The 15,144-nt window shown below is 42.5% G+C and overlaps 2 protein-coding genes across 2 annotated transcripts; both read left to right on the top strand.

Moving 5' to 3' along the window:
- Positions 1-995: 995 nt before the first annotated feature.
- On the top strand, positions 996-7,747 carry LOC123133835 (CASP-like protein 16). Its single transcript, XM_044553240.1, has 3 exons — positions 996-1,344; positions 7,034-7,166; positions 7,336-7,747. Exons 1-3 carry the CDS (start codon positions 1,115-1,117, stop codon positions 7,549-7,551), a joined length of 579 nt encoding a protein of 192 aa, XP_044409175.1. The 5' UTR covers positions 996-1,114; the 3' UTR covers positions 7,552-7,747.
- A 1,535-nt stretch (positions 7,748-9,282) lies between these two features.
- Positions 9,283-13,327, top strand: LOC123139019 (CASP-like protein 5A3). The gene is made up of 3 exons (XM_044558849.1): positions 9,283-9,547; positions 12,814-12,946; positions 13,115-13,327. Exons 1-3 carry the CDS (start codon positions 9,327-9,329, stop codon positions 13,325-13,327), a joined length of 567 nt encoding a protein of 188 aa, XP_044414784.1. The 5' UTR covers positions 9,283-9,326.
- Positions 13,328-15,144: the final 1,817 nt, after the last annotated feature.

Raw genomic sequence — 15,144 nt, 5'->3', positions numbered from 1 at the left:
GTGTGGGCAAAATAGACAACGCCCACACGTCCGTACATCAGGTCTCCTACCTTATGGTCCCGCACGCCGCGTGACAGTCACCACGCGTCCCCGCAGTTGTCATGGTCTCTGGACCCTCTTCCATGTTCACTTAACTACAGTTGCCATGTCAGACAACTACAGTTGCCATGGTTGCTCAACTGCAGTTGTCATGTATGGTCTGGTCTATTGCAGTTGCCATGATTTCAAAATTTAAGGAGTTGCCACCTACTAACACTAGGTAGTTGCCATGTAGCACTACAAAAAAGCATGGCAAAAAACATATTCGCGTAAAAGAGAGAGTTGCCATGTGCTCACAAGCACGCTAGGGCAGTTGCCATGTAAAATAAAGAGTTGCCATCTGCTTATGTGCACGCTAGGGCAGTTGCCATGTACCATGCAAAAACACATGGCAACTCGGGTAAAAGAGAGTTGCCATCTGCTTACAAGCAAAGCTATGGCAGTTGTCATGTACCCTGCAGAAACACATGGCAACTGACCGCTTTGGGTGTGGGCGAGGAGACGGGCGTGTGGGCGAAGTGATAAACGCCCACACACCAGCCCCTCTGCATGCGTGAAAACTGGTGTGTGGGTGAACTGCTAAACGTCGACACACCAGCCCCCGTGTGGTGAAAAAAAACGTGCGGGCAACCGGATGTATGCCCACACACCACCCCAGTCCTACGTGATACACAAAAACTGATAGAACGCGTCAAGATTAGTGCAGAATTGGTTGGACAAGGATCCGTACGTGTGGGCGAGTTGCCAGACGCCTACACGTGTGGGCGTTAGTATTTCCGTATTTTTATGTATCATATAATTATGCGTTTTTATTCCTGCCTTTTAATTTAATTTAATATCCAACAGAGGAAGTTTCCCGGAAAGAGCAGGCTCCGGAGGCTCCGCGAGTCATATGCCAAACGTGCACATATACGAGGCCGGCGACAGATGTCGTCCCTAAAATGCCAAGTTTCGCGTGGGCACACTGACATTCAGAGCGACCAGACCAAACTGAACCGAACACTGACATTCTCGGGTCAGCGCATCCTCTTCCTCGTTCTCCGGCCTCTGAAATCTCGCAAACCCCTGTAAGGAGATGCTGCCTGCTTGCCGGCCGTCGGCGGTGTACCCCGTGGCCGTGGTCGCGCCGCCGCCGCAGGTAGGGCTAGCGGATGCTCCCCCGCCCGAAGTGTGGACGAGGATCCCGCAGGGGACGCCGGGGACGCTTGGCGGGATCGGCCTCCGCCTCCTGCAGGCCTTGTTCGCGGCCGCCTCGATCGCCGTCATGGTGTCCACCGACATCTTCTCCTTCTGCTCCGCCTTCAGGTGCCCCACCCTACCCTTCCTGTCTCGTCTACCTGTGGGTTTTCTGTTGAGATCTCCGGTATTTTAGTTGTGTGGATTATGGGCCCTATGATGACTACGTTAATTATCAGATTTTCCAGAGTATCTCCATGAGAGATAATATGTGGAACAAGTTTCTGATCGAAAAGGTTATTAGGTTTCCTTATTTCCTTCAGAAAGAGAAATATTTATATCTATTCGTGCATTTCAATATTTTACGCTTTGTAAAATTGATTTGGACAATTGGATCATGTTCGTTGTGGCGTTATCTCAGCTGTCTTCTTCGATGCAGCATAAATATCATCTCAAGAAATGCTTTGAGTCTTGTTTGCTGATCATAAACGTTTTTGCAGAAACTAATCCCTTTTCCAATTCTTTTTGGATGATTTGGTTGCATCCGATTGATCGATCCCTAGTCACTGATTATATGCATGAGTTCTTTGATTCACTATTGACTTCTTCTGTGGGAGCTGAGTTCACCGATTGAGACTACTTGAAAAGAAAGAGCCCTCGACTAACCGATCTCACGACGACGAGTCACCCACAGCATGGGGTACCGTGCAATTGCGCGGGAAAATATAATAAAAAGTTGGAACTTCAAAGTTAACGTGTTACTATTTTATTTGGAAGGACGCCAAACTATATGTCTACATGTGTAGATTGTATGTGAATTTAAAACAACACCCAAAACTAAAATTCAGATAGCAAGCCAGCTAGTCGGTAGGTTTATACGTGAGTTAGTGTGTTCTTATTCTGACCGGGCGTGAGCTGGCAAGTTGTTTGTACATGTTATCAGTATCTGTAACTAAAGCTTAGACAGTGTTTTTATATTATCTCAGTACAAAACTATATCAGGTCAGCCACCACTCACTTGTTTGTAGGTTACGTGATATTTTCTACATATTATGTTTAGCAAAAGAGAGTCCTCCCTCTCCGATTTCTTGTAGGGAAACCATATGGTCTGTTACTACAAAGTGCTACTACCAAACTAGATAAAGCTAACCATAACCAAGTCTATGATATTAGTTGATGTTCGGATCATGATTTTCTGATTGTTCTGTTTGGATGTGATATTAGGCCAGTACGCATAGTTATGGTAGGTCATTTGGATCAACATAGTTAGGTTAGTAGCAGATATAGGCCAAGATATAAACCTAGAAACGGAATGGTAGAGTCTTCGATAACATTGCTAATCAAAGTAAGACGATGGTGGTGAGAGGTATCGTGGAACCCTTCACCCTCATTCGTCTGGGAGGCAACAGCAGATTAGGGCAAGGGATCACATAGTGTAGTTCTTCCTTGGTTGGCAGAGGCAGTTTCCTGTACAAGGCGAATGTTGTTCCCATCTTAATATACTGAAGCACAAATCTTTTGTGTTTTCTGGAAACAAATGTGTTCCAATAATCATTAAGATACACCAGATTTACATTGATTAATATTTACATTTAGTTATGATGGTCGATCGGTTGTAGCCCATATAAATGTCCACCATATCAGGCACCAGATCAAGTTACATGGCATTTATGTAATATGATCTTATTTAATATGTCTAGGTAGAACTACGAAAATCTATCTGTGTTTAGGTACAACTATGAAGATCTGTCTAGATATAGTTATGATGATCTAACAAATGTGTGATGGTAGATGAAAAATTATGAAGAAATATGTATGTTTATTAGGTATAATTAATAATGAAGTTATGTCAAAATATAAAATTATGATCTAAACTAACGGTTGTGATACTTTTTAGATCTAGTCAGGAAGATTTACAACTATGCTTTATATAGGTCAATAATGATGATTTAACTGTTGTGAATCAGTCTTGGTAATAATTATTCAGCTATCATCCACCAAGTTAGTGACAGTGATATGCCCCAGGCAACATCTTTGTTCGCTACTTTTTTTTGAATAAGAGTTATGCGCTCATTGATATTTAATATCATGCTATACCTGAAGCAATACGATTTTTAGTAAAAAAAAACCTAGAAGAATATTATGCTTCACCCATTGTCCCTGACAACTTAAAAGAAACAATCAGTATGTTGTTCTATTCATCCCCAAGTAACTCCTCAAAATATTCACTCCTAGAGACATGTAGCTGCTTTTGGTTTGATGCAGTTTTACATCTGCCTCCTAATCACTTGTATATGTGTGCCAAGAAAAATCAACTGAATTCTAATCATCTGTTTATTATGCCAACCAACTGATTTAATACGACTATTGGTTGGTGGTTGGAGGATGGTGGGTAGCAGTAGCCTTAGGATACTAATCCCGTAATTTTGCTTGTAGGGCTGGATGGCGAGGTTGTGGTTCTTGGCTGCTTTTGGGGCGTCAAAGCAACTTTAACAAAACCTCTATTTGTAATTGGGTGGTGGTACTCTATTTCTCTCTGATCTTAATACATCGGAACACAGATCTCCTGTGTATTTCCCAAATATTTTAGTTACAACTATGGATGACTAGTTCATTAGTCGCCTAGCTGAATTCCACAACAACAACAAAGCCTTTTATCCCAAGCAAGTTGGGGCAGGCTGCATATCTGAATTCCGAATTCCAAAATACATTAGACCAATGCAATCATTTCTATTGGCCAAGTTTTAAGCATACTTCTTATTGTAAGGCATTACCTAAAAAGTTTGTAGCTTACTTTCTCTTCCTCTGGCATTTTTCCACGCCTTTGCAACCACTAAAACCTTGTCAATAAATAACCTAGCATTAACAGTAAATGGTGTTGATCATTTACGTGTGTTGGAAACTTGGACCTCCTTCACTCCATGATGGTAGAGTTTAAGGGGTAAACCTACTCGCTGCCCGCCGCGAGTCACAATTGAGAGTGCATCCTATGGTTCTGTATGTATGGTGCTCGGGCAAGCCTAGGGATGTACGTTAGACAACAATGTGCATGTGCAGTTTGATGGCGCTTTTATTTCTATAGTTGAAAGGAGGAAATATGGAATGAGTGAGAGACATGCATCATGTGCGGAAAACGAAATCCAACGAGGATGGAGCAGCTGACGTAAGGCTATGAATCTCGGAACAGGCTCTCGCCCTACTTTATAGATAAAGCACAAATCAAAGTACACAGCCAAACAATACAACTAGTGAGGAAGCCCTCTTACGCAGTACTCCCTCCGTTCGGAATTACTTGTCGCAAAAATGAATGTATCTAGACGTATTTTAGTTCTAGATACATCCATTTCCAAGACAAGTAATTCCAAATGGAGGGAGTAGATCCTAGGATAGCTGGACAACCTAAACACAGGCAACTATGTTGCCGAAAGATTACACAGGTAGGCCTGAATACAAAACCAAGACACACCCTAGGACACCTAAGTTCCATGACAACGCCCTCAGGAGGGCAAACGGCGCTACGCGTCGCCGCTGCCGAGTCCAAGATGCACAAAGGCCTTCACCTGGAACCTGGCACGGAGAGAAGAACAGCAACGACGTCCTGAAGAGGAGAGCAGCACCCGTGGGCTTCAAAAATGATTTACATAATTATCAGAAACATAGAGGGAGAGTTCCATTTTCAGAATCACCCCACCTGCGTCGCTCCCGCGGGCGACCAGGGGCAAACCGTAACATGCCACCACTCTCTCCTTCCGGCCTTTCTCCCCTGCCGCCGACAGGCAAAGCCCGACCGGTGTGGGGCGGCTGCTCGGGCGAGGGCGCTAGGGTGAGACGGGACTTAACAGCGAGCGTGCGGGACAACAACAGTTTGGTGCTTGTACGTGGTGCACCGGCTGTGGTGTCTTCTCCTCGGGCTGATGTGTGTGGGCTGGTCCCCAGCCGGATCTGATTCGGCTGGCGCCATGGTGGGAGCTCGCGATGGTTGCACAGGTTGCCGACACGCTCGTGGTGGCGACGGGGTGCGGGTGGTGGTGGCGACCTTCCTTCTCCTGGGTCCGTGGCGACATAGAGGGTCCGGACCTAGGTCTTGCGCTCGGGCGGGCTAGATATGGGCCCAGGGCGGGTCAGAGCTGTCGCTCCAGGTAGGTGAGGCGCTGGGCTCGGTCCAAGTGGTGCTTGCGAGCGATGAGTTCCTCTTCTCGCAGGCGCAGCGGGCGATGGTGGTGGTTGGAACATCGTTGCGTCCGTGGACGAATGGAAGTCCATGGATGTGGCGTCGTGCGAGTTCGCTAGGCCAAGTCATGTCTACGAGTAGCGTGAGATGCCTCTGCTCTTCCTACCGTGGTTGACGGGCTGTAAAGTGGGCGGTTAGTGGCTTCTCTCACCATGGATGCTGGGGCGGCAACCTTGGGTGGCGGTCTGCATGGTTAGGTATCCGGTGGGCACCATGGCGGCGGTGATGGCTATGCCTCTTGGGGGAGGGGCAGTGAGGGGTGCAGCGGTGGATGGCTCAGGCTCGCTATTTGTCATGGACAGTGGCGACGCCCAAAACCAGATCTGGAGTCTCGTGCGCGTCGTGGTTGTCCTGTAGGAGGCCTCTTGGTGACACAGGTGAGTTGTCGAGCGAAAGCTCCTCGCTTTGACATTGACAGTGGCGACGCCCGCGGATGCCCGCTCCCCTCTTGAGGACGTCATTGTGGTTCTCCTCTTCGTGCCTGGGCTCCAGGTGAAGACCCTTGTCAATCTCGGACTCGGGGGCGGGGATGCTTTGTGTCGTTTCCCCTCCTCAGAGTGTTGTCGTGGAGCTTAGGTGTTGTAGGGTGTCTCGTGGTGTTGTATTCAGGCCTACCTGTATTATTTCTAGGCAACGTAGTCGCATGCATTTATGTTGTCAGGTTATCCTGGAATTTGCTTTGTAAGGGGGCTTTCTCACTACCATGTATCATTCAGCCATGTTCTTTGATTTGTTCTTTATTTATAAAGCGGTGCGATGGAAACAGTGTAGAAGTTCCACGGTCGAGCTTGTCACCTATCTGATCTGATCTACTCTGCACAGAGGAAGCGACGGTACCTTGTATAATCTGCACTACTGTTCAATCCTGTTTGCAAGCGCCGGTGAGAGCAGCTACCGTTCAATCCTGCTTTCCTGATTGACATTGTACAATCGTATGTGAATCCGCCTATTAGTTAAATATAAATTGCCAAGGGGGCGGTTCTTAAAAAAGAAAAAAAGGGGGATGATGACAAAACAGGCGTGGTTGTCACTTTTTTTTCTATCGTGAGGAGCTGTCCAGTCTCAATCTAATAGCAACGATTAATCTCGGAGGGGATGGTTTAAGAAGTTCCATCGGCTAATGTTTTGATGGTTGCCGCAGGGCCTACAAGATTAATGGTTGGATGTTTCTGATTTTTGTGGTAATTTCTATAATATTTCTATTTTTGTTTTGAATTGTGTGCTTTTGATACATATAATAGAATAGATAGATTAGGAGCTGGTGTTTGTATGCATAGTTTCAAAACGCATTTTGTTGTTTCTGTTGATAAGTTGATCAACGTTTTTTGGTTACTGGAATTCAGAATATTGTGATTGTGATAGGCAAATCATGTGAATGCATGTCACTGAGGTAAAAAAATTGGAGATCTACTTGAAGATAGTATTCATTTACATGAAAGTACTACTTTGATGTATCTAATTTCTGTGGGCAATTAGGTAAAATCATAGTTTTTTCACCTTGGATGTTGGCATCATTAGAACTCAATACCTGATTTTGTTTCTCTTCTATATATTAAGAACTTAACTTATTGTTGTTCTTATGACCAGCTACCTCATAGCAGCTACCAGTCTGCAATGTTTGTGGAGCATCACCCTAGCCTTTGTGTATATCTATGCACTTCTCGTCAAACGTTCCTTGATAAATCTCCGAGCTGTACGCATATTTTTCATTGGAGATTGGGTGAGTCATATTTTCTCAGGCACCTGAACCGAACAACCGCCTGTCATTCATTTTAGACTTGTACGTTAATATGTTTTAAATTCGTGAACAGAAAATAATTTTCTTAATGAGACGCACATTTTTCTTTTCCCCGAAACTCATCCATTTTTCACCTTGATGTTTTCTGTAGATCACAGGGACCGTAACCTTGAGTGCAGCATGTGCATCGGCAGGCATCACTATTCTCATTGATAATGATGTGAAGTACTGCGAAGCCCTTCCTTGTTTAAGGTTGAGGACTGCTGTTACAATGGCTTTCATCAGCTGGTGTGCACTTGTGCCGTCCTTTCTCTTTAACTTCTCGTACACCACCACCGCGTTGGCAAGAATGGGAATGTGGGGATAATTTCATGTGCAAATGGTAGTTGAAACTCCGCATTTCATCCTTCTTAGGATGCAATGCAGTATGCTTCTTATATGAGGATTGTGGTAACCTGGTGATGAACTGTTTGGTTTACTCGTACAAAGCTCATGGTGGTGATATGCTATACTCTTGTTCTATTTTGCGGCTTTCATATATGATATAATTTTATCAATACTTCAGACTTAGGTTCTGAAAGATTAGTTTGGTTATCACTTATGAGTGTCAGATTATCAAGTTGTTGCAAGAAACTATGCGGGTGAGGATCCTTCTGAGCCCTCGAAATAGCCTTCAGGCTTCAGTTCAAAACCATTTATATGGCACCCGGTGCCTTTTACTGCAGTGATTCAAGTAGTCTGAAGTCTGAACTCTTCCCTTCAGACCGTGTACATAATTTTGCTGCGAGACCTCTTCATGAAATTCATATATATATGTTGCTTGAAACCGTTCGGCGCTGCAGCTCTTGCTGCCCAGCAGGAACCAGATCAACAGTCTCCTCCGACCCGGGCACGCTTCACCGGTGATTGTGTTGATGTTGTTGTATTGTTGGAAAGAGACGAATGCAATACAAGATATCAGAACGAATATCACAATGAATGCAGTTTTTTCAGAACACTGATAAACGCACACGCTAATTAACACACGGCAAGACTTCGGTTGGGGAATTTCAAGATTGACAGAGAAAAAGAAAGGCCTCGTGATCAACTTTTCATGGGAGGAAGCTAGAGCTCGGCCTAGGCTGGAACTTTCCGAAAACCCAAACAACAAAGCTGTAGGGCTAAAACCCTTATATATAGGCAAGCCAAATTGTTCTCACCAGGTACTTTTCCAGCAATTTTTTTTTAAAAAAAGCTTTTCCAGCGAATAGGACCCTACACGATCGCACTGCCCCTAAGATTTCATTGGTTAGTGATCTATAAACACTTATATTTCTTTAGGGAAGGAGTACAACATTACACAAAAAAATTCCACCAAACCCGCCCTCAATATCTAATGGGCTTTGTGTGTGTGTCTCTCTCTCTCTCCTTCATCAGCCACCTTTTTTTTCACTTGGAAGCCAATAGCATGCATCCCTTGCCGTCTCCGCTCTCTGTCGATCACCCCCGACATTCCTCTGCTGACCACCTGACCCATTATCCCCCGTCCCCAGCACCCTTTGCCGACCTTGCCATCTCGCCAACCTCCCCTACTCTAGCATGTCGCCCCGTGCCACCTTCACCTCTTCATCAGCTTCCTCCATCTCTCGGTCGGTCACATGCCCAATCCCATGTCCAGGTAACTCTTTTATTGTGCAACCCTTTTGAAAGTATGAGCCTCTTTGATTCAAAGGATTTTTACAGAAATTTGGAGGAACATAATGTAATTCTTAGAAATTTTTATGTATATGTTGTTTGATTTTTAAGAATTGATGAATCCTATGGAAAATTTTCCTAAATATTAGTTCGCACTATATTTCTAATACAGTACTATAAAAAGACTTATTTGCTCAAGGCTCGTGATTTTTTTTTTGTAAGAACGGAACGAGTTTCTTGGTAAGAGGTGCACACAGTGTGGGCCTCCGCGAGTCATATGCCCAACGTGCACATAGGAGGCTGAACACACAAAAGACGCCATCCCTATAAAAATACCAAAGGCTCACGTGGGCACGCTGACATTCACGGACCAAACCGAACTGAACCTAACGCTGACTTTCTCGGCCCAGCCGCTCCTCTTCCTCTCCATTCCCCGGCTTCTAAAATCTCCCAAACCCTTGGAGGGAGATGCTGGTCAGCCGACAGACGACGGTGCATCCCGTGGCGGCGCCGCCGCTGCAGGTAGAGCTAGCGGATGCTCCCCCGCCCGGAGTGTGGATGAATAGCCCGCAGGGGTCGGCGGGGACGATTGGCGGGGTCGGCCTCCGCCTCCTGCAGGCCTTGTCCGCGGCCGCCTCGATCGCCGTCATGGCGTCCACCGGGGTCTTCCCCTCCTTCTCCGCCTTCAGGTACCCTACCAAACCCAGCTTTGTCTTGTACAGTTGTACACGTGCTGTTGGTTTTCAGTTAAGATCTCTTAATTACCCATTTTTGCAGAGATCTTTATGAGAGATAATGAACAAGTTTCTGATGGGGAATGTTATTAGGGTTCCTTAATTCCACGAAGAGAAATATTTATATCTATTCGTGCATTTCAATATTTTATGCTTTTTAAAATTGATTTGGCATCCTGAAAGAGGCAGCACAATTATTTAGTAACAGGTCATGTTCGTTGTGCTATTATCTCAGTTGTCTTCTTGGATGCAGCATAAATATCATCTCAAGAAATGCTTTCAGTCTTGTTTGCTGATCATAAATGTATACGAAACTAGCTTGGGGTCCCGTGCAATTGCGTGGGAATGACTTAAATAAACTTTTACCTTTGAACTTCAAAGGTAATGTGTTATCATTTTATTTTGGAAGACACTACATGTATGAACTGTATGCGAATTTAATTCAACATGCAAAACTAAAATTCAGATAGCAAGCCAGCTAGTCTGTATAGGTTTGTAGGTGAGTTAGTATGTTCTTTTTCTGGCCGGGCTTGACTTGCCATGTTGTTTCTACATATTATCAGTATATGTGGAGGTGAAGCTTGGACGGTGTTTTTATATTATCTAAGTACAAAAAAATATCAGGCCGGCCACTCACTTGTTTGTATGTGATATTTTCTACATGATCTTAGTTGATGTATGGATCATGATTTTCAGATTGTTTTGTATGTATGTGATATTAGCTCAGTATGAATAGTTATGGTAGTCATTGGATCATCATATGTATATAAGCCTAGATTCACATTATGTTCTATGAAACATAAAATTATTACCTTATGTCAATTGTGTTTCAATAATCATTAAGATCCACCAGATTCACATTGATTAATTTGTATGTTTAGTTATGACGGTCTAACGTTTGCAGCCCATATAAATGTCCACCATGTAAGGGACATCTATGTAATGTGATCTGATTTAATGTTTCTAGTTAAGGGACATCTATGTAATGTCATCTGATTTAATCTTTCTAGATAGAACTATGAAGATCTATCTGTGTTTAGGTACAACTATAAAGATCTGTCTATATATGGTGATCTAATTAACATGTGAGATCTATATGAACAAGTATGAAGAAATAAATGTGTTCATTAGGATAATTAATTATGAGGTTCTGTCTAGATATACAATTATGATAAAATCGGTTGATTGTGAATTTTTGTGGATCCAGTCATGAAGATTTACATCTATGATTTATATAGGTCAATAATGATGATTTAACAGTTGTGATTAGTCTTGTTAATAATTAGCCATCAACCAAGTTAGCTAGTGGCAGTGATATGCCCAAGCAACATCTTTGTTTGCTATATTTTTTTAAATAAGAGTTATGTGCTTGTGAATATTTAATATCATTCTACCTATTAATTGTCTACGACAACATAAAGAGACAATGATGTTTTATTCATTCACATCTAACAACTCAAAATATTCACTCCTAAACATGTATCTGATTTTGGTTTGATGTAGTTTTACATCTGCCTCCTAATCGTTTATATACGCATGCCAAGAAAATTCTCTCCATTTATTATAACAACCAATTGATTTATTACGACTATGGATTACTAGTTCATTAGTTGCCTAGCTGAACTCCAAATTACCAAATACATTTAACGAGTGCAATCACTTCTACTAGCTAAGTTTTACCATGCTTTTTATTGTAAGGTATCAGCTAAAAAGTATGTGTGATTTTCCCTTTCTTTAGCATATTTCCATGCCTTCGCAAGCACAAAAGCTTGGCAATAAATAACCTTACATTAATAGTAAATGGCGCTGATCATGTACTTGTGTTAGGAAACTTGGACCCCCATCACTCCATGTTTGTAGAGTCTAATGAGTGGATCTACTCGTTGCCCGCTGCACAACTCTCAAGTCACAATTGCATCACAACTAGCCAGGAGCGCATCGTCATGTGGTTTTGTATGCGTGGTATTCAGGTAAGTCCAGGGATGCATGGAAGATGACAATGTGTACGTGCATTTCGATGGTGCTTTGATTTCTAGAGTTGAAAGGGGGGAATATGGAATGGATGAGAGACATGTATACAACTAACAGGATTGTATTATATCTCGAAGCTGAAGCAACTAACTTAGGCCCATGAATCAACATTTTTATTATTTTGGGAGGAGTCAAGGATTATATTATAGAGATTCACTAGTGTAAAGCCCACGCTAATTTGTTGCGGGTATGATTAGATATTTGTAATGAGGATATTTAAAATATTTATATATGAAATTGGGGTTTTAAGGCATTGAGTTGCAAGGTTAAAATGGTGTTCAAATACATAAATAAATTGAACTGTTAAATTTTGGTGCATTATTTTTTTGGCACTGTTAAGGCAATTTAAGCATTTTTTAGGAAGTTAAAAAACGGATTTTTTTAACCTACTAACTTACAAGTATTATGATTATTTTCTAATATGTACTTTCATGAAGAGGCATTGTTTGTACCAAGGGAGTGTCTTTTCACGAAGAGACATCTTTTCACCAAGTGACATGTCTTCTGTAAAGAGACATCTATTCACAGTGGTGTGTCTTTCCATAGAAACACATTCTTTCACCAAGAGACGTGTCTTTTAGCCAAAAGAAAACTTTTCACCAAGTAAAGTGTCTTTTTAACCAAAAGGGCATGACTGTTCATAGGCCACAACCAGCTAGATCTAACGAATTTGATGGATCCTTGACATGATCCAATGACTATTCTTTTTAGGGTCATGTGGCTTAACATGAATGTTGCACTAGGAGTTAGTTTTAATTAGAATCTTTTTTGTGATTTTACAGATCTATAAAACTAACAGTCTGAAGTTTTGCTTGTTTGCAAGATTTTCTAGCGGGTTGTTCTTTTTTGTAGTAGTCTGCATGCGTAGAGTTTCAAAAACACTTCTCGTTGTTTCTGTTGGTAAGTAGGTTAGGTTAACGTTTTTTGGTTAGTGGAATTCAGAATATTGTGATTGTGATAGACAAATCATATGAAATGCATGTCGTTGGGGACAAATTGGAGATCTACTTCGAGATAATATTTAACTACATGAAAAGTACTACTTTGGCGCATCTGATTTCTGTGATGCAATTATAGCATAAAAATCGGAGTTTTTTCATCTAGGATGTTCATGTTAGAATTCAGAATACAGGATCTTGTTTTTTTTTCTATAGATGATGGGCTTAACTTATTGTTGTTGTTCTTACCAGCTACCTCATAGCAGCTGCCAGTCTGCAATGTTTGTGGAGCCTCGCCCCAGCCTTTGTGTATATCTATGCACTTCTCGTCAAACGTTCCTTGCTAAATCTCCGAGCTATGTTCATATTTTCCGTTGGAGACTGGGTGAGTCATATTTTCTCAGGCACCTAAATAAATCAACCACCTGTCATTCATTTTAGACTTGTAGGTTAATATGTTTTAATTTCATGAATAGAAAATAATGTTTATAACAAGATGCACATATTTCTGTCTGCCGAACTCATCCATTTTCCACCTTAATGTTTTCTGTAGATCACAGGGACGCTAACCTTGAGTGCAGCATGTGCATCAGCTGGTGTCACCATTGTTATTGATAATGATAGGAAGATATGTGCGGGCAATCTTTGTGCAAGGTTTATGACTGCTATTGGAATGGCTTTCATCAGCTGGTTTGCACTTGCACCATCCTTTCTCTTTAACTTCGTGCTCGTGGTTACCACATTTGCAAGTTTGTTGGCACCTTGAGTGCAGCGTGTGCAAATGGTAGTTCAAACTGTGTATTTTATCCTTTTGAGGATATAATTCAGTATGTTTCTTATATGAGGATGGTGGTAATCTGGTGATGGAGCTCAAAGTGTTGACATGGTATATCTGTTTTATTTTTCAGCTTTCACATACAATTTTATCAATTGTTCAGATCTTAGGTCCCGAGAGAGTAGAGCGGTTATCATTATGAGAGTCAGATTATCAAGTTGTTGCAGGAAGCTATGAGGGTGATAGGTCCTCTTGAGCCCTGACTTCGGGTAAAAACCATTCAGATGGCACTTGATGCCCTTTACTGCAGTGGTCAAAAGAAAGTGGGATCTGAACTCTTCCGTTTCAAAGCACGCACTGCCTTGTACAGAATTTTGCTGTGAGACCTATATATACTACTCCCTCCGTCCCATATAGTGTAAAAAACGCTCTTATATAATGGGACGGAGGGAATACCTCCCATAAACTGTGCCGATTTAGTGCCGTCTCTTGCCCCTGCACCCCTTCCTCTCTGCTTTTTTCAGGGAACAGGGGGGCTTTACTGGTACAAAATATAGGATACATGCAATCTCGGAAGATCAACATGCCACATATGTGACTATCACCTTAATTAGTTTATGCACCTCAAAATTGCATTCTTTCAACTCAGGAAATATTACCAAAGTAAAATTGTGCCATTGAGCGATCTCCTTCACCATAATTGTGATATGCACAACATGTTCCATCTTTATTCTTACTGATAATTACTTCATGGCAAAGTCGAAAGCAATGGCCACCCTATCAAGGATATGCCACGGAAGCTCATGCTGCCCTTGTACTTGGGGATTGTCACCGTGCCGTTGGATTGATTTCCTCTTGGCCGCGGGTTCACTTTAATACATAAAGTTGTAAAATATAATGGACTACTCTGCAAACTTGGCTCGTATTTACATTGTAATCCAAACCAAGCCAACACTTGCTAATTTCGGCCTCTGTTATCGTCCATTGCGCAAATTCAACATCTTTTTTTCTCGAATATGCATGATATCATATATTAAAGAAGAAAGGCAAAGAGTGCCTCCACCATAGTTTACAAGATTCTCATTACACACTACTCCTCACTACTCGCCCACCTCTCTAATCTACGGAAGAAGGTGTCTACATTTCCCTTAAACTTGCTGGCTACCGACCATACCATGCCTTCGGACCTCCACCTTCTTAGAAACACTTCCATCGAAGGAGATGCCCCGTCGAACATGATAGTGTTCCGATGCTTCCACAATTTCCAAATAATTAGAATGAAGATAGTGTGGAGATCCTTCCGTCGCAGGTTGTTAGGCCCTTGCTTACCACATAACCATTGGTCGAGGGAATCTTGTGTTGTCGGCATCCAATCCGGCTTGCCCAAGGCCTCACAGATCACAGCCCATGTCGATCTGGCAAACACATACGTTAGTAGTACATGATTGATAGTCTCGTCCTCTTGGTCGCACAGGGGGCATCCGTCCTGATGCGGTACTCCTCTCCGTGCAAGGCGATCCGAAGTCCATCACCTGTCCCGTAATGCAAGCCAACTAAAGAACTTGCAAATTCAACATCTGACAAAGTTCAAGCAAATGAAGATATCGATCCTTTTGGAGTACACGTTGACTGTTTCATGTCATTTTCAAATCCAGTGTTTCTTCGAAACTTATGGTTGATACTGGATTTTTTTTGGGTTTGATTTTAGAGTTGGGTAACCTTTTTTATTCTACCTGGAACTCGGTTCTAGGGCTATTCTTGAAACACTCCACGGCATTTCAAGAATAGACTCAAAATGTAAAAAATTC

This window comes from Triticum aestivum, chromosome 6B, assembly GCF_018294505.1.
Source record: "Triticum aestivum cultivar Chinese Spring chromosome 6B, IWGSC CS RefSeq v2.1, whole genome shotgun sequence".
NCBI lineage: Eukaryota > Viridiplantae > Streptophyta > Magnoliopsida > Poales > Poaceae > Triticum > Triticum aestivum.
Note: the sequence above shows the minus strand (reverse complement) of the source record. Positions and strands in the feature narration are given on the sequence as shown.